We start from the raw sequence: 24634 nt of genomic DNA on the forward strand, positions 1-24634 counted from the left end.
GGTTGCAGTGAGCCGAGATCATGCCACTGCACTCCAGCCTAGGTAACAGAGCAAGACTCTGTCTCAAAAAAAGGCCATGTGTCACTTCCAGGGGAGCACCCTTAGGAACCAGTGCACAATTCACTGTGACCGCTGTGATCCCACCTGTCACATCATGCTGCCTCTGACGCACCCAGCGGTGGAGGTTCCCAGGTGAGGAGACACAGGGCAGGACCCCTACCAGCTCACAGTGGACGTGTCCCATGGGCAAGAAGGAAGCTCTGGGCTAAGCAACTAAGGCCAGGGATATTTGTTACAGCAGCGTGACTCAGCCCATCTGACTGATACACCTCCCTCTTGGAACCCACAGAAACCAGCCCCACTGGCATCATACCAATATCCTCCCGGGTCTCAAATTTGGAGCTGATGGCCACCTGGTCATTGCCACGGCCGATGATCTGAAGAGAGCAACAGAGGTCATGATAAGCGAGGCAGCAGCAACTGCTCCAGTGTGTGAGTGCTGACCACCTGCTGGTGCTGTTCTAAGCTTTTTTTTTTTTTTTTTAAATAGAGACAGGGTGTCACCATGTTGCCCAGTCTGGTCTTGAACATCTGGCCTCAAGCGACCGTCCCATCTTGGCCTCCCAAAGTGCTGGGATTACAGGAGTGAGCCACCACACCCAGTCTGCTCTAAACTTTTTATAAACACAATGTCATTGAATGAACCCTCAGCTACCCTGTTATCTGCATTGCACAAATGACCTGGCCTCAGAAAAGGTGAGTTGCCTGCCCAAGGTCACACAGCAAATAGGTGGCAAAGATGGAACTGGACCCGAGTCTGTCCACACTCTCCACCAGCAGCTACACTCTAGCCAGCCCCAGGCTCCAGGCCAGCCGGATCCCAAAGAACACCCCTCACTATGCCGGTGGGCATCCCCGCCAGCAGGCAACCTCACACAACCACGATGCAGTGGGTGGTCATTACTGGTCCACAACCTCTGACAGGCAACTCCAAAAGCCAAAAGCTCTGAACACATTTCTTTTTCCAGTTGGGCACAAACTCATTAAGTAGCAAACCCTGCCCTGCCCTGAGTTGCTCTGCAGAGGCCTGATTTACTCCTTCATGTGATGCTTCCAAATCTTTTACTGCCAAAATAGGAGTTTGACTCGGGGGAGCCACCCAGACCCCACTGGGGGCATCACACATCACATAGCATATGCCTTGTCTCTAAAGGCTGGAAAATTCTGAATTCCAAAACAAATGGCCACGTGCAGTGGCTCACACCTGTAATCCCAGCACTTTGGAAGGACCAGGTGGGCAGATCACTTGAGACCAGCCTGGCAAACATGGTGAAACCCTGTCTCTACTAAAAATACAAAATTTAGCCGGGAGTCGTGGCACACGCCTGTAATCCCAGCTACTCAGGAGGCTAAAGCAGGAGAATCACTTGAATCCAGGAGGCGGAGGTTGCAGTGAGCTGAGATCCGTGCCACTGCACTCCAGACTGGGCAACAGAGCAAGAGTCTGTCTCAAAACAAAAAACCAGCCTTGGGACTTCAGATAAGGGACTGAGGGCCCATGTTGACATGCACATGTTACAGAGATGGAGATGGACAGCAAGGCCCACTTACCTGGGTCACAGCCAGACCATGTACCCGGCAAAGCCATGTTAACCAAGATGCTGACTAAGTGCCTACCTGTGCCAGACCCTGGGCTACCTAAGTGTTTTACCCCAGTTCTCTCAATCCTCTCAACCGGCCTGGGAGATCAGGGAGGATACATTCCTATTTCACAGATGAGAAAACTGAGGCTTGAGAGTTGTACCCACAGAGAAGCAGAATCAAGCCTAAGTCTGTCTGAGTCCCACACCCAGCCTCTTCAATGTAAAACTCTCCTGCCTGAGCAGTGGGGGAAGCCAAGGAAGGGGGGCGGCCCCTTGCTCCCACCTCCCCTCCCAGTCCCAGCCCTAGCCTCTCCCACTCACCATAGGGCAGAGGCAGACCCTGGCCAGCGTCATGGTGAAGGTTGCCATGGTGACGGGGTGGAAGTCCAGGATCTTGGGGTAGATGTCCAGCGGGGACAGTGTCTGTAGGGGGGACAGTGGGAGGGATCTCAGCAGGACTGGGCAGGGACCAGGAGGCCCATGGAGGGAGGCCAGGGACTGGGAGGAACAGGAGAAGGGTCCTCACCCCAGATGTGATGATGACAGACTGGAAGCGCTCGAATACAGGTTTGATGGCCAGCGAGGCGTCCATGCAGCTGGAGAGAGATGAGGGCGGTGAGGGCCCGGAGGGCAGGGCCCCTGACCCACAGTGCAGTCACACCCCCACCGGGCAGGGTCCCACCTGAAGTGCAGGATGGGGTTGGCAATGGTTGGGGTTCTGTCGTCAAAGGGCTCGATGATGATGGTGAAGCCTGCAGAGGGCAGGCAAGGATGGGTGAGATTCCCCCACTACAGCCACAGCGGCACCCACTCAGCCATTCCCTCTCCCGCTCCCTTGCTTCACCCCAATCTCCATCCCATACTGCCCGGGAGTGAATGGGACCAAACATGAGGTGCTTAAGCCCCAAACTAGGCATCTGAGTCTAAAATACACCCCAGTCTTTCTGCCTCTCCACAGGGCCCACACCTGTGCAAACTTTCACGAAGGATCCCAAGTAGAGAGCGCCACAGCCCCGCCCACTGATCACTCTCCCAGTACTGCAGGGCCCCCCAGCACCCACACCAAAGCCAGGAGCCAGAGCCTTAAGCTTTCTCCCAGGACCCTTGTTTTTGTTTTTTGACATGGAGTCTCGCTCTGTAGCCCAGGCTAGAGTGCAGTGGCGCGATCTCAGCTCACTGCAAGCTCTGCCTCCTGGGTTCAAGTGATTGATTATCCTGCCTCAGCCTCTTGAGTAGCTGGGATTACAGGTACACCCCCCTACAACACACCCAGCTAATTTTTGTATTTTTAGTAGAGATGGGGGACCTCCAGTGATCCACCCGCCTCAGGCTCCCAAAGTGCCGGGATTATAAGTATGAGTCACTGTGCCTGGCCTCCCACAACCTTTCTACCTAAGCCATCAGCAAAGCCAGGCAGCTCTGCCTCCAAAACCTACCTGCAATCTGACCACTGCCCCCGACCCCACCTGGGGCCAGCCACCATCACCTCCTGCCTGGACCCATCATCCCCTGCTCACTTCACGGCAGCCAGAGGGGCCCTATGGAAACCTGAGCCCGGCCATATCACCTCCGCCCCCCGCAGAAGCCTCCCATGGCCCCCACACGCCTCCAGTGGCCTGGTGCCTGACCTTCAAAAATCAGCAGGCTCAGTCCCCCCGGCATGTTTACACTTGCTGGTCCCATGTGGCCTGGAAAACCTCCCGAGGTGGCTCCATTTGGTCATCTGAGACTGCTCAAAAGTCAACCCCTCCAAAAGGCCCTCCCCAGCCACTTTTTCTATGCAGACATATTCCAATGCAACAACATTTTTGTTTTTTTCTTCATGATAACTGCCACTTTCTGGAATTATTTCCTTGTTTATTTGACTGCATCTTTGCTACTGGTTTTCCCCTCTGGAATGTAAGTTCTAGGGGGTTAGGAATGAGATCTTTTTTGGTTCCTGCTGCTTCCACAGTGCTGAGCCTGGCCCGCTTGTTGAAGAAATAAATGAATGAATGAATTTATATATTCAGTTTCACGCAGTGAAAAAAAATCAAGTTGTCTGTGCTGGGGACACAGTGGTGACCAAGCCAGCCTTGCCGCTGCTTGCATGGGTTCGCAGTCCAGCAGGAGACAGACTTGTCCTCAGACAGGGATGACTGACAGTGGGCAGTGCTGGGACAGAGGTGCCCAGAGGAGGGGCCTGACTCAGCCTGGGGGTCAGGGAGGGCTTCCTGGAGAAGGAGACATCTCTACTAAGCTGAGAACCTAAGGATGAGGGGGAGGTGGCTGGGGGATGAGGAAGATGAAGAAGGATGCTCCAGGTGAAAGAACATGAGGTGTTGGCAGTTGGGAAACAGTGGATAGAGAATGACAAAGGCAGGGATGGAAGATGGGGCAGGACAGAGAGACAGAGGCAGAAGCAGCAGCCAGCAGGCCTCGCTACCCAGCCCCGGGGCAGGGGCCGAGATCTCCATCCTCCTGTCAGGCCCTGCCGCAGGACATGAGGCCTGATCTGGTTTCCTGGGTACAGGATAAACCCCCAGGAGGCAGACTGAACCCCTGGTGAGCTTCACGCTGAGGACGGGGAGGGAACACTGGCCCATAAAGCCTCCAGAATGATGGCCCTCTCTCGCAACCTGAAAATCTGAACATCAGCCTGTACTCCTCTTGTCCCAGGTCCCAAAACCCAGACACCATGCTCCCCACATCCCAGCCTCTACCTCCCACATCTCTCTCCAAACCATACCTTTCTCTCTCACCATGGCCACATCCTGGCCAAGGCCCCTCCCCTCCTACTCAGGTCCCTGCCTGCCACCCAGTCTCCTGCCTCTAATCCCTGCCAGAAGAAATCTTTCTTTCTTCTTTTTTGAGATGGACTCTTGTTTTCGCCCAGGCTAGCGCAGCTGGTGCGATCTCAGCTCACTGCAACCTCTGCCTCCTGGGTTCAAGCAATTCTGTCTCAGCCTCCTGAGTAGTTGGAACTACAGGCATGCACCACCACATTCAGCTAATTTTTGTATTTTTAGTAGAGATGGGGTTTCACCATATTGGTCAGGCTGGTCTTGAACTCCTGACCTTGGGTGATCCACCCACCCGGGCCTCCCAAAGTGCTGGAATTACAGGCATGAGCCACTACACCGGGCCTATTTTTTTTTTTTTTTTTGAGACCAAGTCTTGCTCTGTTGCCCAGGCTGGAGTGCAGTGCCACAATCTTGGCTCACTGTAACCTCTGCCTCCTGGGATCAAGCAATTCTCTTGCCTCAGCCTCTCAAGTAGCTGGGACTACAGGAGCCCGCCACCACACCTGGCAAATTTTTGTTTTTTTTTTGTTTTTTTTTTTTTGAGACGGAGTCTTGCTCTGTCGCCCGGGCTGGAGTGCAGTGGCCGGATCTCAGCTCACTGCAAGCTCCGCCTCCCGAGCTTCTCTGCCATTCTCCTGCCTCAGCCTCCCGAGTAGCTGGGACTACAGGCGCCCGCCACCTCGCCCGGCTAGTTTTTTGTATTTTTTAGTAGAGACGGGGTTTCACCGTGTTAGCCAGGATGGTCTCGATCTCCTGACCTCGTGATCCGCCCATCTCGGCCTCCCACAGTGCTGGGATTACAGGCTTGAGCCACCGCGCCCGGCCAAATTTTTGTATTTTTAGTAAAGACAGGGTTTTACCATGTTGGTCAGGCTGGTCTCAAACTCCTGACCTCAAGTGATCTGCCCACCTCGGCCCCCCCAAACTGCTGGAAATACGGGCGTGAGCCACCATGTCCGGCCCCCGGCTAATTTTTGTATTTTTAGTAAAGATGGGGTTTTGCCATGTTGACCAGGCCGGTCTCGAACTCCTGACCTCAGGCCATCTGCCTGCCTCACCATCCCAAAGTGCTGGGATTACAGGCATGAGCCACCACCTCCGGCACCCAGAAGAAGTCTTTCCAAAGCACAAATCTGGGCTGGGCGCAGTGACTCGCTGCACTTTGGGAGGCCAAGGTGGGTGGACCATGGGGTCAGGAGATCAAGACCATCCTGGCCAACATGGTGAAACCCCATCTCTATTAAAAATACAAAAATTAACTGGGCGTAGTGGCATGCGCCTGTAGTCCCAGATACTGGGGAGGCTGAGGCAGGAGAATTGCTTGAACCCAGGAGGTAGAGGCTGCAGTGAGCCGAGATCACACCACTGCACTCCAGCCTGGGCAACAGAGTGAGACTCCGTCTCAGAAAAAAAAAAAAAAGCACAAATCTGACCTGGCACCTTGCTTGCTAGAACCTACCATGGCTTTCCAGCGCCCCCAGGAGCAAAATGATCAACTCATTACCGTGCCCTCTAGTGTGAGCTGACCCCATAGAGCTTCTCTGGCCTCATCCCTTACCACTGCCCACGCCATCCTTCTCCACTCTGCAGCCCGAGGAAGTCTGTGAAAATGTAAATCTGAGCACAAGGCTTACTCAAGAACTATCTACAGCTCCCCACTGCCTTCAAAATAGAGCCCACACTTCCAGCCAAGCCCCGCAAAGCCCTGTGTGTCCAAGTTCCTGCCAACAACCCTCTAGACTCTGCTGCGACCCTGATTCCAGCTCCTAGGAGGCCCAGCAGGGATAGAAAAAGGTGAGCTTACCTTTGGCGTAGGTGCTGACAAGGGTGGCAAAGTTAGCAAGGAGGGTGAGCGGGGAGAAGTCAGCAAGGTCGGTGATCTCCAGGGTGTGCAGCAGGGACCGCAGGCGTTCAGCACAGAATCTGGTGGGGAGGAGAGACAGAGACAGGGTCAGGGTCAGGGTCAGACGGAAGCATGAACAGGACCAGCAGCCCTGCCTCCGCCATCACGGCGGTCACGTGCCTGTCTCCCCAGACAATGGGCACTCGGTGAGGGCGGGCAGTGGGCCTGTTTTGGAAACGTGCACCCCCACGCTATACATCTGCATGTCACACACAGCCACTGCTGCACGATGGCACAGACAGAGCAATAATCAGACACCCCAGAGTCATGTGGTCACTTGTCATACCTGCTAGCACAACCTCCTAAGTGGGTTTTTTTTCCTCTTTTTTTCTTTTTCAGACAGACTCTCGCCCTGTCATCCAGGCTGGAGTGCACTGGCGCCATCTCGGCTCACTGCAACCTCCACCTCCCGGGTTCAAACAATTCTCCTGCCTCAGCCTCCCGAGTAGCTGGGATTACAGATGCCCACCACGCTCAGCTAATATTTTTTTTTTTTTTTTTTTTTTGAGACGGAGTCTCGCTCTGTCGCCCAGGCTGGAGTGCAGTGGCCGGATCTCAGCTCACTGCAAGCTCCGCCTCCGGGTTCACGCCATTCTCCTGCCTCAGCCTCCCGAGTAGCTGGGACTACAGGCGCCCGCCACCTCGCCCGGCTAGTTTTTTTTTTTTTGTATTTTTTAGTAGAGACGGGGTTTCACAGTGTTAGCCAGGATGGTCTCGATCTCCTGACCTCGTGATCCGCCCGTCTCGGCCTCCCAAAGTGCTGGGATTACAGGCTTGAGCCACCGAGCCTGGCCATATTTTTTTTTTTTTTTGAGACGGAGTCTGGCTCTGTCGCCCAGGCTGGAGTGCGTTGGCCGGATCTCAGCTCACTGCAAGCTCCGCCTCCCGGGTTTACGCCATTCTCCTGCCTCTGCCTCCCAAGTAGCTGGGACTACAGGCGCCCGCCTCGTCGCCCAGCTAGTTTTTTGTATTCTTTAGTAGAGACGGGGTTTCACCGTATTAGCCAGGATGGTCTCGATCTCCTGACCTTGTGATCTGCCTGTCTCGGCCTCCCAAAGTGCTGGGATTACAGGCTTGAGCCACCGCACCCGGCCTAATTTTTATACTTTTAGTAGAGACGGGGTTTCACTATGTTGGCCAGGCTGGTCTCGAACTTCTGACCTGGTGATCCGCCCACCTCGGCCTCCCAAAGTGTTGGGATGACAGGTGCGAGCCACTGCACCCGGCCCTAAGTGGGTTCTGATCAAAACAAGAGACTATCACACCCAGAATCCCCCAGTCATGGCATTCATCCTGCATGACCACATAGTCACGCATTCACATCCAGAACCTCTCCCACTGTCTCTCACGCACCTGCGGGGACACAGTGTCGGAACCCCATGGGCTCACAGAGGAATGCAGTCATCACCCACATCCCGCAGAGTCCCACGGATACTCACGCATGGGACATGCAGGGCCACTCGGCCACAACTGCACACAGGCAGGGCTGAGGCTCTCAGCCCCGGGGACGAGTCACGGAGCAGCTGGCTTTAAAGCCAGGCGGGCAGTCACACTTGCAAACCTGCCTCCCACACTTCAGCCCTCCCAGCCTGTCTCCTCTAACCCCAGGTGCCTACCCTGGCTGGTCGCTAGCTGGGGATGAGTCTGTCCCCTACACTGGGCCATGGAGCCTCTACGGCTGTGTCCCCAGCATGGAGCAGGCACTTGGGGAATGCGTGTTGAGTGACCGAGATCCCCTCTTTGCCCTCACAAGTCTCCAATTCTGGGGAAGATGGGCAAACCCACACGGAAGGTGGCCTCACCCACAGAGGCAGGGCAGCCAGGGCCTTTGGAGCCCACAGGCCTGGCTTCAAGCCCCAACTACTGGGCACAGTGCTGTGCAGCTCTGGGCAAAGGCTTCCCCTCTGGGAGCCCCAGTGTCCTCATGTGCAGGGTGGGGATGCTGTACTGGGGGTACAATTGAGGTAAGGAACATAAAGGGCTTAGCTTCTCCTTAGTGCTCAGGACAGGGTAGCTGACTGGCTTCGCTGCTCTCTCATTAACCACCACAGAACCCTGTGAAGTAAAGATCCGACTCCTTGGCCATTTTACAAAGGAGAAAACTGCAGTTTAGAGAAGACCCATGAGTTACCCAAAGCAGCAAAGGAAAAGCCCCCTTCTATCCCTGGTCATTCTCTGCCTGCCCTGTGCCTCAAGAGACTGACTCCCCCAAAATGCGCCCAGACTGCTCCATGGGGACGCCCCTGCCCTCAGACTTGGAAGATTAGAGGCAATGGTGGGAAGAGACATGGGCCGGGGCCTCCTCCCCCAGCTCCTAGCCTTCGAGACCCAGGTTCTGGTTTCTGCTCCCAGCAGGAGCCCCTGTCCAGGCCCCCACCAGCTGGTTCTCAACACACTCCCTCCCTGCCGCTGTGGCCTGGCTTAGCTCCCAGCTTTCACCTCCCACCACCCTCCTTGGCTCCTCCCCCAGTCCACTCCTCTGTAAATGGTGCTCCCACTACTCTCTCTTGGGTGGGGTAGACTCTCCTATCCAGCCAGGTGTTGCCTGCCAGGCCCCTGCCCAACGCAGGGACCCAGGACCAACTCCAACCTTGCTCCTGGACCTGCCAAGTTAGACCAGACAGGGTCCCACGTGCCTCTCCTAGCTCACTCACTCCTGAGGCTGGCAATGGTGATCCTGGGCTACAGGCATGGAGGACATGGCTCTGCCTAACCAGGACCTGCTGAGCCCCCATCCCCGCGCTGTATGGGGCCGCACCTGAGGGGCTTGCGCTGGATGCACACGCGCTGGGCCAGGCCGCTCAGGAAGGCGGGTGGGCTCTCCTGCACCACGTGCTGCACACGCAGCCGCCACTTCACGTACTCCAGCAGCCGCCGCAGGAAGCCCAGGAAGTGCTCGGCCGTGCGGATGGAGCCAGGCACAGCCTCTGCGAGGAGAGGCTATCAGCGGCCATGGGGAGGCGGGAAACGGACTAGGGGGCCGCGGGGGGTGGGAGCTCACCCTGCAGCACCTCGTCGGGCAGCACGGGGTTGGCCAGGTGGGCGTCCGTCTCCCGGGCGGCGCTGGCTTCCCGCAGCCCCTCCACCAGACGCCGGTACTCATCCCGCAGGCGCTGCTCGTCTGTCTCTTTGATCCTGCGGGGAGATAAGCTGGGATTGGGGTGGGGCTGGCACCCCTGGGGACAAGTCAGACAGAGGCCAGGGTCCCAGGGGCAGGGCGGGCACCAGGGTCCTCCAGCCATCCCCGGCCCCACCTGAGCACCGTCTTCTGCAGGGTCTCCAGGTTGCCCTGGCACCGGTCAAGGGTCCGGCGGGTGAGGTTGACGCTCATGGAGTCGATGCAGACGTTGTCTGGAGAAGGGGGACAGAGCCGGCTCAGACAGGCCTGCAGGGGCCTCACTCAGAGGGGCTGGCGTCCCTTTGGCCCCTGGCGCCCTCCTCACCAATGTTGTGGGCCTCGTCAAAGACCACGACGGCCTTGCGGGCCAGTTCCTTGGACACCAGGTCTGCAATCTTGGGGTCCAGGAGGTAGTGGTAGCTATAAACCACCACGTTGGCATGCAGGATCTGGGGGGCCAGGGAGCAGGGTCACCAGGGCCCTGCCACCCCAACCCCTACCCCTGGCCACACTGGCCCATCATTCCCACACAGGCCTGCAGAGGCAGACACAGGCCAGGCAGAAATATGAGCAGATGGATAGAGACAGAGCGACAGACATGGGCACCCATCAACAGGGAGATGCAGACAGGCAGACTCACAGCAAGCAACAGACAGGCATGGGCAGACAGTAGACGGGCGGGCAGCCCACACCCTCACACTCGCCCCTCTGGCCGCCCCACCAGCCTTCTCACTGAGTATCGAGCAAGGAAGTATGGGCACCAGCCCTGGCGCCGCCCCAGGGCCTTCAGGTCATCTAGGTTGTAGATGCCAGCGGGGAGGGGCACCTCGCGCCCATGGACATCAAATTCCTGGGACAAGAGTGCCAGGGGTCAGGGAGGCTGCCTGCCCCAGGCCACCCATCCAGCCTCCCTCCCTCAGCCCTGCCCTCCAGGCACCTCATAGAAGCGGCAGTGGGGCAGGCTGGTGTCATGCTGGTACTGCGCTCGCACATAGGAGGCTGTGAGGCTGTGGCATTTCCCATCGACGTCCTTCCCAAAGCGCAGGGGTGTCACCTGGGGGTGTGGAGCATCTTAGCACCCAGACAGAGTAGAAACCCAACCACTCTTCAAATGCAGGTCTCCACACCTCCCAGCTGGCTGGGGTTTTGGACAACTTGAACCTCAGTCTGTTGCATTATTAGTTAAGACACATGGGAACTTAATGCAGGGATACAAGAGTAGTAAAACTGGACTGGGCGTGGTGGCTCACGCCTATAATCCCAGCACCTGGTGAGGCTGAGGTGGGGAGATCACGAGATCAGGAGTTCGAGACCAGCCTGGCCAACATGATGAAACTGAAACTCCATCTCTACTAAAAATTAGCCGGGCACGATGGTTCACGCCTGTAATCCTAGCACTTTGGGAGGTGGAGGTGGGCAGATTACCTGAGGTCAGGAGTTCTAGACCAGCCTGGCCAACATGGTGAAACCCTGTCTCCACTAAAAATACATTAGCCAGGTGTGGTGGCACGTGCCTGTAATCCCAGCTACTCAGGAGGCTGAGGCAGGAGAATCGCTTGTACCCGGGAGGCGGAGTTTGCACTGAGCCGAGATCGCGCCACAGCATTCCAGCCTGGGCAATAGAGCGAGACTCCATCACAAAAAAATAAATAAATAAAAATAAAAATACGAAAATGAGCCAGGCAAGGTGGTGCACACCTGGAATCCCGGCTACTCGGGAGGCTGAGGCAGGAGAATTGCTTGAACCCAGGAGACAGAGGTTGCAGTGAGCCGAGATCATGCCACTGTACTCCACCCTGGGCGACAGAGTGAGACTCCTTCTCAAAAAAACAAAAAGAGAGTAGTAAAATTGTTACATTCTTACAAGTTATACATATATATTTTTGGAGACAGGTCCCTCTGCTACTCAGGCTGGAATGCAGTGGTGCAATCACAGCTCACTACATCCTTGACCTCCCAGGCTCAATTGATCCTTCCCCCTTCAGCCTCCCAAGTAGCTGAGGCCACAGGTGTGCACCACCATGCCTGGCTAATTTTTGTCTTTTTAGTGGAGATGAGGTCTTGCTATGTTGCCCAGGCTGGTCTCAAACTCCTGGCCTCAAGCAATCCTCCCACCTCAGTCTCCCAAAGTGCTGGGATTACAGGCTGAGTCACTGTGCGCAGCCAACCAAAACTAATATTTTAAAACAGTAAGCCTTGAAAATCTTTAGCATATAGATTGAGGATAATTACTTCATCCTTGGAAATGCCAAAACACATGGAACCCTGGCAGGGCCTAAGAATCAAAGGAGGTTCTGCACAGTCTGGGACTCCCGTCATCCCTGACCTGCTCTGTATCCTCTAAGGCACCATCACAGCCTAAGGCTATCTTTCCCAAGAACAAATCCTTTTCCTACACCAAACGGAAAGCTCCAAGGCAGCCAGACCTTCCCTCTCCATTTCCCCTTTCATCAGTCATCGAGGCCTGTGCTCTTTGTCATTCACTAGATATATTATTTCTCATATATTCTTACAAATAATGTGATGTAATATATAGTCTGTGGGCCCAGTGTGGGAGTTTGAGATCAGCCTGGCCAACATGATGAAACGCATCTCTATTAAAAATACAAAAAACTAGCCGGGCGTGGTGGTGGGCGCCTGTAATCCCAGCTACTCAGGAAGCTGAGGCGGAAGAATCACTTGTACCTGAGAGGTGGAGGTTGCGGTGAACCGAGATCACGCCACTGCACTCCAGCCTGGGCAACAAGAGTGAAACTCCATCTCAAAAAAAAAAATAAATAAGTCTAGGCACGATGGCTCATGCCTGCAATCCCAGCACTTTGGGAGGCCAAGGTGGGCGGATCACGAGATCAGGAGTTAGAGACCCGCCTGACCAACATGGTGAAACATTGTCTCTACTAAAAACACAAAAATTAGCTGGGTGTGGTGGAGTGCGCCTGTAATCCCAGCTACTCAGGAGGCTGAGGCAACAGAATCGCTTGAACCAGGGAGGCAGAGGTTGCAGTGAGCCAAGACTGCGCCACTGCACTCCAGCCTGGGTGACAGAGTGAGACTCTATCTCAAAAAAAAAAAAATATATATATATATATACACACACACACACATATATATAAAACATATACACATATATACATTCTGTGAGTTACCACATGTAAAGTATTCAGAACAGTGCCTGGCACACAGTGAGTACAGTGTTTTTTTTTTTTCTTCTGAGACGGAGTTTCACTCTTGTTGCCCAGGCTGGAGTACAGTGGTGTGTTCTTGCCTCACTGCAACCTCCCTCTCTGGGGTTCAAACGATTCTCCTGCCTCAGCCTCCCGAGTAGCTGGGATTACAGGCATGTGCCCAGCAAACTTTTGTTTTTTTTTTTTAGTAGAGATGGGGTTTCTCCATGTCGGCCAGGCTGGTCTCAAATTCCTGACCTCAGGTGATCCACCCACCTCAGCCTTCCAAAGTGCTGCGATTACAGGCGTGAGCCACCATGCCCAGCCAAATACAATGGTTTTATAGCATAATTTAATAACAATTAATATTGTATTTGTCATATATTATGTATATAAATATGACAATTTCTTTTTTTTTTTAGACAGTCTCACTCTGTCCCCCAGGCTGGAATGCAGTAGTGTGACCTCAGCTCACTGGAACCTCTGCCTCCTGTGTTCATTTTTTTTTTTTTTTTTTTTTTTTGAGACGGAGTCTCGTTCTGTCGCCGGGGCTGGAGTGCAGTGGCCGGATCTCAGCTCACTGCAAGCTCCGCCTCCCGGGTTCATGCCATTCTCCTGCCTCAGCCTCCGGAGTAGCTGGGACTACAGGCGCCAGCCACCTCGCCCGGCTAGATTTTTGTATTTTTTAGTAGAGACGGGGTTTCACCGTGTTAGCCAGGATGGTCTCGATCTCCTGACCTCGTGATCCGCCCGTCTTGGCCTCCCAAAGTGCTGGGATTACAGGCTTGAGCCACCGCGCCCGGCCTTTTCTTTTTTTTTTTTTTTTGAGACGGAGTCTCGATGTGTCGCCCAGGCTGGAGTGCAGTGGCGTGATCTCAGCTCACTGCAAGCTTCACCTCCCGAGTTCACGCCATTCTCCTGCCTTAGCCTCCCGAGTAGCTGGGACTACAGGTGCCCACCACTATGCCCGGCTAATTTTTTGTATTTTTAGTAGAGACGGGGTTTAGTCTCTACTAAACCCCTAGTTTCACCGTGTTAGCCAGGATGGTCTCGAGCTCCTGACCTTGTGATCCGCCCACCTCGGCCTCCCAAAGTGCTGGGATTACAGGTGTGAGCCACCGTGCCCAGCCGAGAATTTCTAACATTCTTTTAGCTCTTTGTACATGCTAAGGGCATCAGCTGCCATCATTTCATCCAATTTTATCATCAGCAACCTTATGAGGCAGGCACATAATTATCCCCATTTTACAGAAAGGAAGACTGAGGCCCAGGTGGCAGAAAACACCTCTCCATAAATACCCGGATGGTAAGTTTCAGAGCCAGGCCTTCCAGAGCCTCTAAGAGCTGCCTTTTTAACCTCTCCCAGGCCTGGGTAGAATTGGAAGACTCCCTGGAGGAAGTGTGCTTGCCTGGGCCACGATGAGAATTTGACCAGTGAGACAGGAATTCTCTGTGTAGCCACTGCATGCCTTTGCAAGAGGTCTGGCCTGGGGATCCAGGACTTGCAGTTGGATGAAAGAGTTTCCTCTACCTCTGGGCTAAGGGCAAGGAGAAGGGACGGGTGCTCACCTCAGGGTGAATACACAAGTTTTTGCGGGAGCTCAGAGCCAGCCCCAAAAATGGCAGCTTCTCGCCCTCCTGCTTCTCATAGAAGTTGAGCAACTTTCGAAGCTCTTCGATCACCTACTCCAAAGTTGGGGGGAGGGAGGGGGAGCTTGTGTTCATTGGAGGCACAAACCCCTGCCCTGCCAGGCCCCAGCCTCTTCCCCAGCTTCCCAGACACCCCGAAAGCTGGTGATGGCCACCACGAGGGGGACCAATAGGGCATAGGGAACAGTGGGGCTGGAGCACCAGGATGAGTCCTGGCTCACCTTCTCAATCTCCGGCACAGTTCTTGAGCAGTAGATGAGTTTGGTCACCTCCAGAGGATATGCCTGCCGATAACAAGTGGACTCAGTCCCTGTCCTGTCCCTTCTTTTGTCTACCTTTACAGGTTCAACGCATCACTCACCCGCTGGTATGCCATGATCAGGGCCAACAGGGACACTGTCTTCCCAGTGCCTGAGGGCATCTCCAGGACTCCATGACCCTGCATGTTGGGAACCAGAGGGACAACACACAGGGTCTCAAAACCTTGGGCACACAAACTCTGGGGACTCTCCCCAACCTCCAATGCCACCAAATTGGAACAGCAGGATAACACAGCAGCAGTTCACATTGGGCAGTGGGGTCCAAACCCACTTCTGCCTCCTCCTTGTTGAGTGGTCTTAGGCAAGTACCTTCACCTCCCCAGACCTCAGTATCCCTATCTCCAAAACAGGCCTAAGGCCAGGCGTGGTGGCTCACGCCTGTAATCCCAGCACTTTGGGAGGTCGAGGCAGGTGGATCACCTGAGGTCAGGAGTTCGAGACCAGCCCAGCCAATATGGTGAAACCCCTTCTCTACTAAAAATACAAAAAATTAGCCGGATGTGGTGGCGTGCACCTGTAATTCTGTCTCAAAAATAAATAAAATAAAATGGGCCTAATAATAAAATCTTCCTCATAACATGTCTGCGAGGATTAGTGAGAAATTGCACGTTAAATATTTAGCCCAGCAGCTGATATATAGTGAACTTTCTCCCTTCTTTTTTAAGAGACAGGTCTCACTCTGTTGCCCAGACTGGAATGCAACGGCACAATCATGGCTCACTGCAGCCTCCAACTCCTGGCCTCAAGCGATCCTCCTGCCTCAGCCTCCCAAGCAGTGGGGACTACAGACAAGCACCACTACACCCAGCTAATTTTCTAATTTTTCGCAGAGATAGGATCTTGCTGTGTTGCCCAAGCTGGTCTCCAATACCTGGTCCCAGGTGATCTTCCCACCTCCACCTCGCACCAAAGTGCTGGGATTACAGGCACAAACCACTGCGCCCAGCCTATTGACCATTATTATTTTATTTTATTTATATTTGAGGCCGAGTCTCACTCTGTCGCCCAGGCTGGAGTGCAATGGCGCCACCTCGGCTAGCTGCAACCTTCGCTTCTCGGGTTCAAGCGATTCTCCTGCCTCAGCCTTCCGAGTAGCTGGGATTACAGGCGCCCGCCACCACACCTGGCTAATTTTTGTATTTTTAGAAGAGACGGGGTTTCACCATGTGGGCCAGGCTGGTCTCGATCTCCTGACCTCAAGTGATCCGCCCGCCTCGGCCTCCCAAAGCGCTGGGACTACAGGCGCGAGCCACCGCGCCCAGCCTATTCGCCATTATTATTTTGGATAACGGGAGATTATGGGGTCCTGGATTCCCAAGGACCTCGTACTTCTAAAATCCAGACGTCCTGCAATCTGTTTTAGGCCCAGGCGTGGCAGCCCCTCCGGTCAAGTGGGCGGGTCGGGCCCACCGGCCACCCACCTTGGCGTCCAGCGTGCGTTTGAGCTCCCGCATGTAGGAGAACTGCTCGGGGTAGATGTAGTCGTAAGGGAAGTAGACCAGGAGCCCGTCCACGTTGAGCCTGGCGGCAGGCGCTGCTGGGTCAGTCCCCGTCCCCTCAGCCCCTCTCCCGCCTCCACACTGCCCGGTCGTGGGGCCCAGAAGGGTGACCTGCCCGGCGCCCCCGGTAACCCTCAGGTACTCAGGAGCCTCAGTGTCTCCTCGCTATCACCGCTGCTCCCTGAAGCTGCCCCCGCCTCACCCCTTCACCCTCCCCTCGCCCCACTGGGGACCCAGGCGCGCCCACTAGTGACCCCATCTTCAAGAACCCCCCCGGCGCCCACTCGCGAGCCGCGACCCCCGGCCCCCTTCTCACTTCATGGCGCCGGCCGAAGTGTGCAGCGGCGTCCACCCGCCTCCCTCATGAATATTTAGCAAGAGGCCGGGTCGTGGACATCCTCAAGGGCTCGCTCCACCTATATTACGAGACCATTGGCTGATCTGCCCGTCAATCCGCTAGGGCAGAGCCAATCGGGATACTGCGCGTGCGCACGGAAAAGCGAGGGCTGCTGACTGTCGCGAGAGGCGGTGCGGGAGGCGTCACTGAGGATCGTCGAGGGCCAATCAAAAAGAAAACATGGAAGGGAGAGAGCCGAGAGAATCGATCTCATTCACTAGAATTTGGTCCTCCTGCGCCTGCCAAGATTGTCTGAGTATTGATCGAACCCAGGAGTTCGAGATCAGCTTGAGCAAGATAGCGAGAACCCCCGCCCCTCCACCTGGTCTCAAACAAACAAACAAAAAAATTCGTTTCAGTAGCGAATAGAGATTCTAATGGAGAATGACAGGGACACTGGTGATCCTTTCTGGGCCCAAGAATTAGAAATGGCTTTGCAGCACCAAAAATGCGTTTATAAAATACCTGCTGTAAAACAAAAAAGTAATACAAATAATTTTTAAATAACATAAAATAAAAACAAATGAATGAAAACAAAGCAAAATAAAATACATGGTCAAAATGATATAAAATACATGCTGTATCCCAGACTTCTATGATATAAACAACTTATAAACAGCTCTTCCTATTTATTGAGCACCTCCTTTTTGCCAAATACTGTGATAGGTGTTTTAATAAGGGAATAACGAAAAGGTAGTGTGGTTTAGTTGCTAACTTGTGGGCTCTGGAACCAAAATTCCTGGGTTCATAATCCTGGCGTCACTCTTGTTGCCCAGGCTGGAGTGCAATGGCATGATCTCAACTCACGCAAACCTCCACCTGCCAGGTTCAAGCAATTCTCCTACCTCAACCTACAGATTAGCTGGGATTACAGGCACACACCACCACACCTGGCTAATTTTTGTATTTTTTGGTAGAGATGGGGTTTCACCATGTTGACCAGGATAGTCTTGATCTCTTGACCTCGTGATCCGCCCGCCTTGGCCTCCCAAAGTGCTGGGATTACAGGTGTGAGCCACCACACCTGGCCTGGGGTTACACTTTTGTATCTGCAAAGTAGTTAATAATCAGCCTATCTACAATGTAGGTGATGCTACATTGTAGCATTACAATAATCTAATTGTTAATTAAAGACTATTACTATTGTTAATTACATATTACTATTGTAGATAGTCTGTTAATTAGGTGAGTTAATTTCAAATCACATAAAGCAGTTAAAACTGGGTTTAGCACATACTAAGCATTCAATAAATGCTAGTTTTGTCTGGGCGTGGTGGCTCACACCTGTAATCCCAGCGTTTTAGGAGGCCGAGGTGGGTGGGTCACTTGAGGTCAGGAGTTTGAGACTAGCTTGACCAATATGGTGAAACCCTGTCTCTACTAAAAATATTTTAAAAATTAGCCAGGTGTGGTGGCGCACACCTGCAGTCCCAGCTACTTGGGAGCATGCCTGTAGTCCCAGCTACTCAGGAGGCTGAGGCAGGAGGATCACTTGAGCTGAGGAGACAGAGGCTTCAGTGAGCGGAGATCATACCACTGCACTCCAGCCTAGGTGACAGAGGGAGAGTCTGTCTCAAAAATAATAATAAGTAAATAAATGCGGCCAGGCATGGTGGCTCAATCCTGTAATCCCAGCACTTTGGGAGGCCGAGGCGGGCAGATCACCTGAGGTCGGGAGTTTGGGACCAGCCTGACCAACACGGAGAAACCCCGTCTCCACTAAAAATACAAAATTAGCCGGGCGTGGCGGCTCACGCCTGTAATCCCAGCTACTCAGGAGGCTGAGGCAGGAGAATCACTTGAACCCGGGAGGTGGAGGTTGCGGTGAGTTGAGATCGCGCCATCGCACTGCAGCCTGAGCAACAAGAGCAAAACTCCATTTCAAATAAAAATAAAAATAATGATAATAATAAAATAAAACATAAATGCTAGTTTTTGTTTCTTCAACAAATAGCTATGTGACATCTACCATGTACCTAATCCTGTGCTGGCCCCAGGGAACAGAAAGGTGACCATGACAGCCTCAGCACCTGCCCTCAAAGAACAGATTTTTTTCTCTTTTTTTTCTTGAGACAGGGTCTTGCTCTGTCGCCGAGGCTGGAGTGCAGTGGCACAGTCACAGCTCACTGCAGCCTCCACTTCTTGGGCTCAAGTGATCCTCCCACCGCAGCCTCTTGGGTAGCTAGGACCACAGGTTGTGCACCACCAAGCCCAGCTAATTTTTATTTTTTAAAATTTTTTAGAGACAAGGTCTCACCACGTTGCCCAAGCTGGTTAAACTCTCGGGTTCAAGTGATCCTCTCCCCTCAGCCTTTCAAATTGTTGGGATTACAGGGGTGAGGCACCAGGCCTGGCCTCAAAGAACAGATATCAAACATACAAATAAATATATGATTACAGCCTGGAGTGGTGGCTCGTGCCTGTAGTTCCAGCACTTTGGAAGGCCAAGGCAAGTACATTGCTTGAGCTCAGGAGCTGAAGACGAGCCTGAGCAATGTGGTGAAAACCCGTCTCTACAAAAAAATGCAAAAATTAGCTGGGCGTGGTGGCACGCACCTGTAGTCCCAGATACTCAGGAAGCTGAGGTGGGAGAATCACTTAGGCCTGGGAGGCAGAGGTTGCAGTGGGCAGTGATTGTGCCACTGCACTCCAGCCTGGGCAACAGGAGTGAAACCCTGTCTCAAATGTGTGTGTGTGTGTGTGTGCGTGTGTGTGTGTGTGGTGTGTGCGCGCGCGCGCGTGCGCATGCATGTATAATCACCACTGCAAAAGTGCTGTGAAGGAGAACTTCAAGTCACCATAAAGATTTATTATGGGCTGGGCACAGTGGCTTCTGCCTATAATCCCAGCACTTTGGGAGGCCAAGGCGGGTGGATCACCAGGTCAGGAGTTCAAGACCAGCCTGGTCAACATGGTGAAACCCTATCTCTACCGAAAAAAAAAAAAAGCCAGGCGTGGTGGCATGTGTCTGTAGTCCCAGCTACTCAGGAGGCTAAGGCAGGAGAATTGCTTGAACCCAGGAGGCAGAAGTGAGCCAAGATCATGCCACTGCACTCTAGCCTGGGTGACAGAGCAAGACTCCATCCCAGAAAAGAAAAAAAAAAAAGACTTACTATGACACGATGCCTACTGTCAACTGTGGGGTGTGAATGTTGGCCAAGCGATCAGAGAAGGCTTCCTGGAAGAAGCGAGGTTTGAGTAGAGCCAGAAAATAATTAGAAGAAATCAACCAGCAAGAGGGGATGGATGAGAGAAGTGAGAAAGGTGTTCCAGGGAGAGAGACCATCACGCACAAAGCTCTAGGCCAGAAGAAAGCTGAGGCCTGTGAACATTAAACGGTGGGTGGAGCTCAGAGTCGAGCACAGGGAGCAGAGAAAGGGCAGCTGGAGGGAAGGCAGGGCCAGAGTGAAATCTCTTTTTAAAATGTATTTATTTATTTATTTATTTATTTATTTATTTATTTTTGAGACAAGGTCTCACTCTGTCACCCAAACTGGAGCACGGTGGCACAATCTCAGCGCACCACAACCTCTGCCACCCAGACTCAAGCGATTCCCTGTCCTCAGCCTCCCTAGTAGCTGGGATTAAAGGTGCGCACCACTACCGCCCAGCTAATTTTTGTATTTCTAGTAGAAATGGGGTTTCACCACGTTGGCCAGGCTGGCCTCAAACTCCTGACCTCAAAAGATCCACCCACCTCAACCTCCCAAAGTGCTGGGATTAGAGACGTGAGCCACCCCATCTGGCTGTATGTTTGGAGACAGCGTCTTGCTCTATCTCAGCCTGGAGTGTGGTGATTTGAATTTGGCTTACTGCCACCTTGACCTCCAGGGCTCAAGTGATCCTCCCACTTCAGCCTCCTGAGTAGCTGGGACTGCAGGTGCAAGACACCATACCCGCTTAATTTTTAAATTTTTTTTGTAGAGATGGGGGTTTCTCACTCTGTTGTCCAGGCTGGTCAAACTCCTGAGCTCAATCAATTCTCCCATCTCAGCCTCCCAAAGTGCTGGGATTATAGACATTAGCCACTGTGCCGGCTTAATTTATATATATATATATATATATATATAGCCACTGTGCCCGGCTTAATTTATATATATATATATATATATTTTTTTTTTTTTTTTTTTTGAGACGGAGTCTCGCTCTGTCGCCCAGGCTGGAGTGTAGTGGCCTGATCCTGGCTCACTGCAAGCTCCGCCTCCCGGGTTCACGCCATTCTCCTGCCTCAGCCTCCCGAGTAGCTGGGACTACAGGCGCCCGCCACCTCGCCCGGCTAGTTTTTGTAATTTTTAGTAGAGACGGGGTTTCACCATGTTAGCCAGGATGATCTCAATCTCCTGACCTTGTGATCCGCCCATCTCGGCCTCCCAAAGTGCTGGGATTACAGGCTTGAGCCACCGCGCCCGGCCTATATATATATTTTCTTTCTGAGACGGAGTCTCGCTGTGTCACCCAGGCTGGAGTGCAGTGGCGCGATCTCGGCTCACTGCAAGCTCCGCCTCCCGGGTTCACGCCATTCTCCCGCCTCAGCCTCCGAGTAGCTGGGACTACAGGCGCCCGCCACCACGCCCGGCTAGTTTTTTTTTGTTTTTTTTTTTTTCGTATTTTTAGTAGAGACGGGGTTTCACCATGCTAGCCAGGATGGTCTTGATCTCCTGACCTCGTGATCCACCTGCCTCGGCCTCCCAAAGTGCTGGGATTACAGGCTTGAGCCACCGCGCCCTGCCGATATATTTTTTTGTTTTTACTTTTCTATCTCCTACAGGAAGAAAATATAATTTGTTACAGGGTCTCGCTATGTTGCCCGGGCTGGTCTTGGGCTCAAGCCATCCTGCTGCCTCAGCCTCCCAACGTGCTGGGATTTACAGGCGTGAGCCACTGCATCGGCCCAGATCCAAAATCTTTACTGTCACCTACAGAGTCTTCTCTAACTAGCTTACCGCTAATCACCTCGATACCAACCCACCTTACTGCTCTAATCTCCTCCTCCCTCTCCCCCAGCTCATTTTGTTTCAGCCATGCTGGCCTCCTTGCTGTCTCTAAAACACAACAAGCACATTCCACCTCAGTGCCTTTGCACCAGCTATTTTGTGTGCCTGGAACGCTATTTCCCCTGAGAACCAGGTGGCTGATATACTCGCCTCCCTCAGCAGTTTGCTCAGTTGTCACCTTCTCGGCCCGGCACAGTGGGTCACACCTGTAATCCAAAGCGGGCAGATCACCCGAGGTCAGGATTCCGAGAGCAGCATGGCCAAGATGATGAAGTCCCGTCTCTACTAAAAATAGAAAAATTGGCAAGGTGTGGCAGCACATACCAGTAATCCCAGCTACTGGGGAGGCTGAGGCAGGAGAATCACTGGAACCTGGGAGGCAGAGGCTGCAGTGAGCCAAGATTGTACCACTGTACTCCAGCCTGGGTGACAGAGCAAGACCTCATCTCAAAAAAAAAAAAAAAAGTCACCCAAATGAAGGCTTCCTGACCTCCAAATTAAATCTGCCTCCTAGACACACACACACATGCACACACGTGCATGCACACACACACATTATATCTCCCCCTTCCCTGCTTTATTGTTCTTCAGAGCTCATTTAACCATGTGACATACTGAATATTTTACTTATTTATTTTGTTTAGAAAGTCAGCTCCTGGCTGGATGTGGGGACTCATGCCTGTAATCCCAGCACTTTGGGAGGCTGGAGCAGGTGGATCACCTGAGGTCGGGAGTTCGAGACCAGCCTGACCAACATAGTGAAACCTCGTCTCTATTAAAAATGCAAAAATTAGCCACGTGTGGTGTCACATGCCTGTAATCCCAACTACTTAGGAGGCTGAAGCAGGAGAATCGCTTGAATCCGGGAGGCAGAGGTTAACCATGAGACGAGATTGCGCGATTGCACTCCAGCCTGGGCAACAAAAGTGAAACTCTGTCTCGAAAAAAAAAAAAAAGTCAGCTCCATGGCAGGAGTGATGGCTCATGCCTATAATCCCAGCACTTTGTGAGGCCGAGGTGGGTGGATCACTTGAAGATTGAGACCAGCCTGGCCAACATGGTGAAACCCCATCTCTACTAAAAATACAAAAATTAGCCGTGCGTGGTGGCACATGTCTGTAGTCCCAGCTACTTGGGAGGCTGAGGCAGGAGAGTGGCTTGAACCTGGGAGGTAGAGGTTGCAGTTAGCCAAGATCGCGCCATTGCTCTCCAGCCTGGGCAACAGACTCCGTCTCAAAAAGCAAGCAAGCAAGCAAGAAAGAAAGAAAAAAGGATGGAAAGGACCCTGACAAGCACTGTTGCATAAAGGTTTCTTTTTTCTCTCTCTCTCTTTTTATTTTATTTTTTAATTTATTATTATTATTTTTTTTTTGAGACAGGGTCTCACTTCTATTGCTCCAGCTGGAGTGCAGTGGTAAGATCACAGCTCAGTGCAGCCTCAACTTCCCAGGCTTAAGTGATCCTCCCACCTCAGTCTCCTGAGTAGCTGGGACTGTAGGTGCACACCAGCATGCCCAGCTAATTTTTTGTATTTTTAGTAGAGATGGGGTTCCGCCACGTTGCCCAGGCTGATCTTGAACTCCTGAGCTTAAGGACTCTGCCCCCCTTGGCCTCCCAAAGTGCTGGGATTACCAAGGTGAGCCACTGTACTCAGCCTGAATATAGGTTTCTGATAACTTTAGCATCATATTGTTTGGACTGGGTAAGAATTCCCAGAACTCTAATGAAGAAACGGACTGGTTTATATTTTATTTTATTATTATTATTTTTGAGAGGATTTTCACTGTTGTTGCCCAAGCTGGATTGCAGTGGCACGATCTTGGCTCACCACAACCTCTGCTTCCCGGTTTCAAACAATTCTCGTGCCTCAGCCTCCCCAGTAGCTGGGATTACAGGTGCCCACCACCATGCTTGGCTAATTTTTTTTTTTTTTTGTATTTTTAGTAGATACGAGGTTTCACCATGTTGGCCAGGCTGGTCTCAAACTCCTGACCTCAGGTGATCCACCTGCCTTGGCCTCCCAAAGTGCTGGGATTACAAGCGTGAGCCACTGCGCCCGGCCTAGGCTGGTTTATAAAACTGCTAAACTAAGCAGAACAAGAATTAAATACCAAGGAAATACTCTCCTAGATTGTCATGCTACATCAGCCAATACTAAAATTGTCAAGATACACCATTTGAATGAACTCCATGGTCCATGTCGAATTACCTGTGATATTACCCATCTAATAAACAGTACTATGTCCCTTAATGGGAGAAAAAAGTTGGAGAATTAAGAGAATATCAACCCAATGCTGGTTGGGTGCAGTGGCTCATGTCTATATTCCCAGCACTTTGGGAGGCCAAGGCAGGAGGATCACTTGAGCCCAGGAGTTCAAGGCCAGCCTGGGCAACACAGTAAGACCCTGTCTCTACAGAAAATAAAATAAATAAATAAAAAATTAGTGTGACATGGTGCCTGTAGTCCCAGCTACTTGGGAGGCTGAAGAAGGAGGATCATTAAAGCCCGAGAAGTTGAGGCAGCAGTGAGCCATGAGTGAGACTCTTCTCAAAAAAAAAAAAAAAAAAAAAAAAAAAAAAGGTGATCACTAGAGGAAAAAAACCTAAAGCGGGGTTTGGGGGGAGTAGGAGGTCCCATCCTGCTAGGTTGCACTATGTTCTCCTGGGAGGCACCACGGGAGAGTCATTTCCTTGTCTTTTTCAGTTTCTAGAGCTGAATTCTTTGCATGCCTTGCATTCCTTGGCTCGGAACCCCTTCCCTAACCTTCAAAGCTGGCAGCTAGCCTCTGGCTCGAGGGTCCCATGGCGCGTCACATGGCCCGTCTCTGTCTTCCTATCCAAGCTTCCTTTTATAAGAACATTGGAGCCAGGCACGGTGGCTCATGCCTGTAATTCCAGCACTTTGGGAGGCCAAGGCAGGCGGATCATGAGGTCAGGAGTTCAAGACCAGGCTGGCCAACACAGTGAAACGCCGTCTCTACTAAAAATACAAAAAAGTAGCCAGGCATGGTGGCGGGCGCCTATAATCTCAGCTACTTGGGAGGCTGAGGCAGGAGAATCACTTGAACCTGGGAGGTGGAGGTTGCAGTGAGCCAAGATCAAGCCATTGCACTCCAGCCTGGGTGACAATGCAAGACTCCATCTCAAAAAAAAAGAAAGAACA

At 52.6% G+C, this 24634-nt stretch overlaps 1 protein-coding gene across 7 annotated transcripts in view; it reads right to left on the reverse strand.

Annotated features, from left to right (window-relative positions):
* ERCC2 (ERCC excision repair 2, TFIIH core complex helicase subunit) overlaps positions 1-16494 on the reverse strand; it is a 21876-nt gene extending 5382 nt beyond the window's left edge. Inside the window, exons 1-16 of one of the 7 annotated variants that reach the window (XM_033223656.1) lie at positions 16397-16405; positions 16003-16102; positions 14623-14700; positions 14483-14545; positions 14181-14294; positions 10385-10501; positions 10181-10297; positions 9773-9896; positions 9584-9680; positions 9331-9464; positions 9088-9256; positions 6231-6349; positions 2326-2395; positions 2170-2239; positions 1965-2066; positions 374-437 (exon numbers count right to left, since the gene is read on the reverse strand). In XM_033223656.1, the coding sequence (XP_033079547.1) occupies positions 374-437; positions 1965-2066; positions 2170-2239; positions 2326-2395; positions 6231-6349; positions 9088-9256; positions 9331-9464; positions 9584-9680; positions 9773-9896; positions 10181-10297; positions 10385-10501; positions 14181-14294; positions 14483-14545; positions 14623-14700; positions 16003-16102; positions 16397-16401 (1543 nt within the window). In that variant the 5' untranslated portion in view covers positions 16402-16405. Of the gene's footprint in view, positions 1-373; positions 438-1581; positions 2067-2169; positions 2240-2325; positions 2396-6230; positions 6350-9087; positions 9257-9330; positions 9465-9583; positions 9681-9772; positions 9897-10180; positions 10298-10384; positions 10502-14180; positions 14295-14482; positions 14546-14622; positions 14701-16002; positions 16103-16396 lie in introns of those variants that run through there. The other 6 variants (XR_004440415.1, XR_004440414.1, XM_033223657.1 and 3 more) reach the window with 6 other exon arrangements.
* Between the last annotated feature and the right edge of the window lie 8140 nt (positions 16495-24634).

This window comes from Trachypithecus francoisi, unplaced genomic scaffold (assembly GCF_009764315.1).
Source record: "Trachypithecus francoisi isolate TF-2019V2 unplaced genomic scaffold, Tfra_2.0 Lachesis_group12, whole genome shotgun sequence".
NCBI lineage: Eukaryota > Metazoa > Chordata > Mammalia > Primates > Cercopithecidae > Trachypithecus > Trachypithecus francoisi.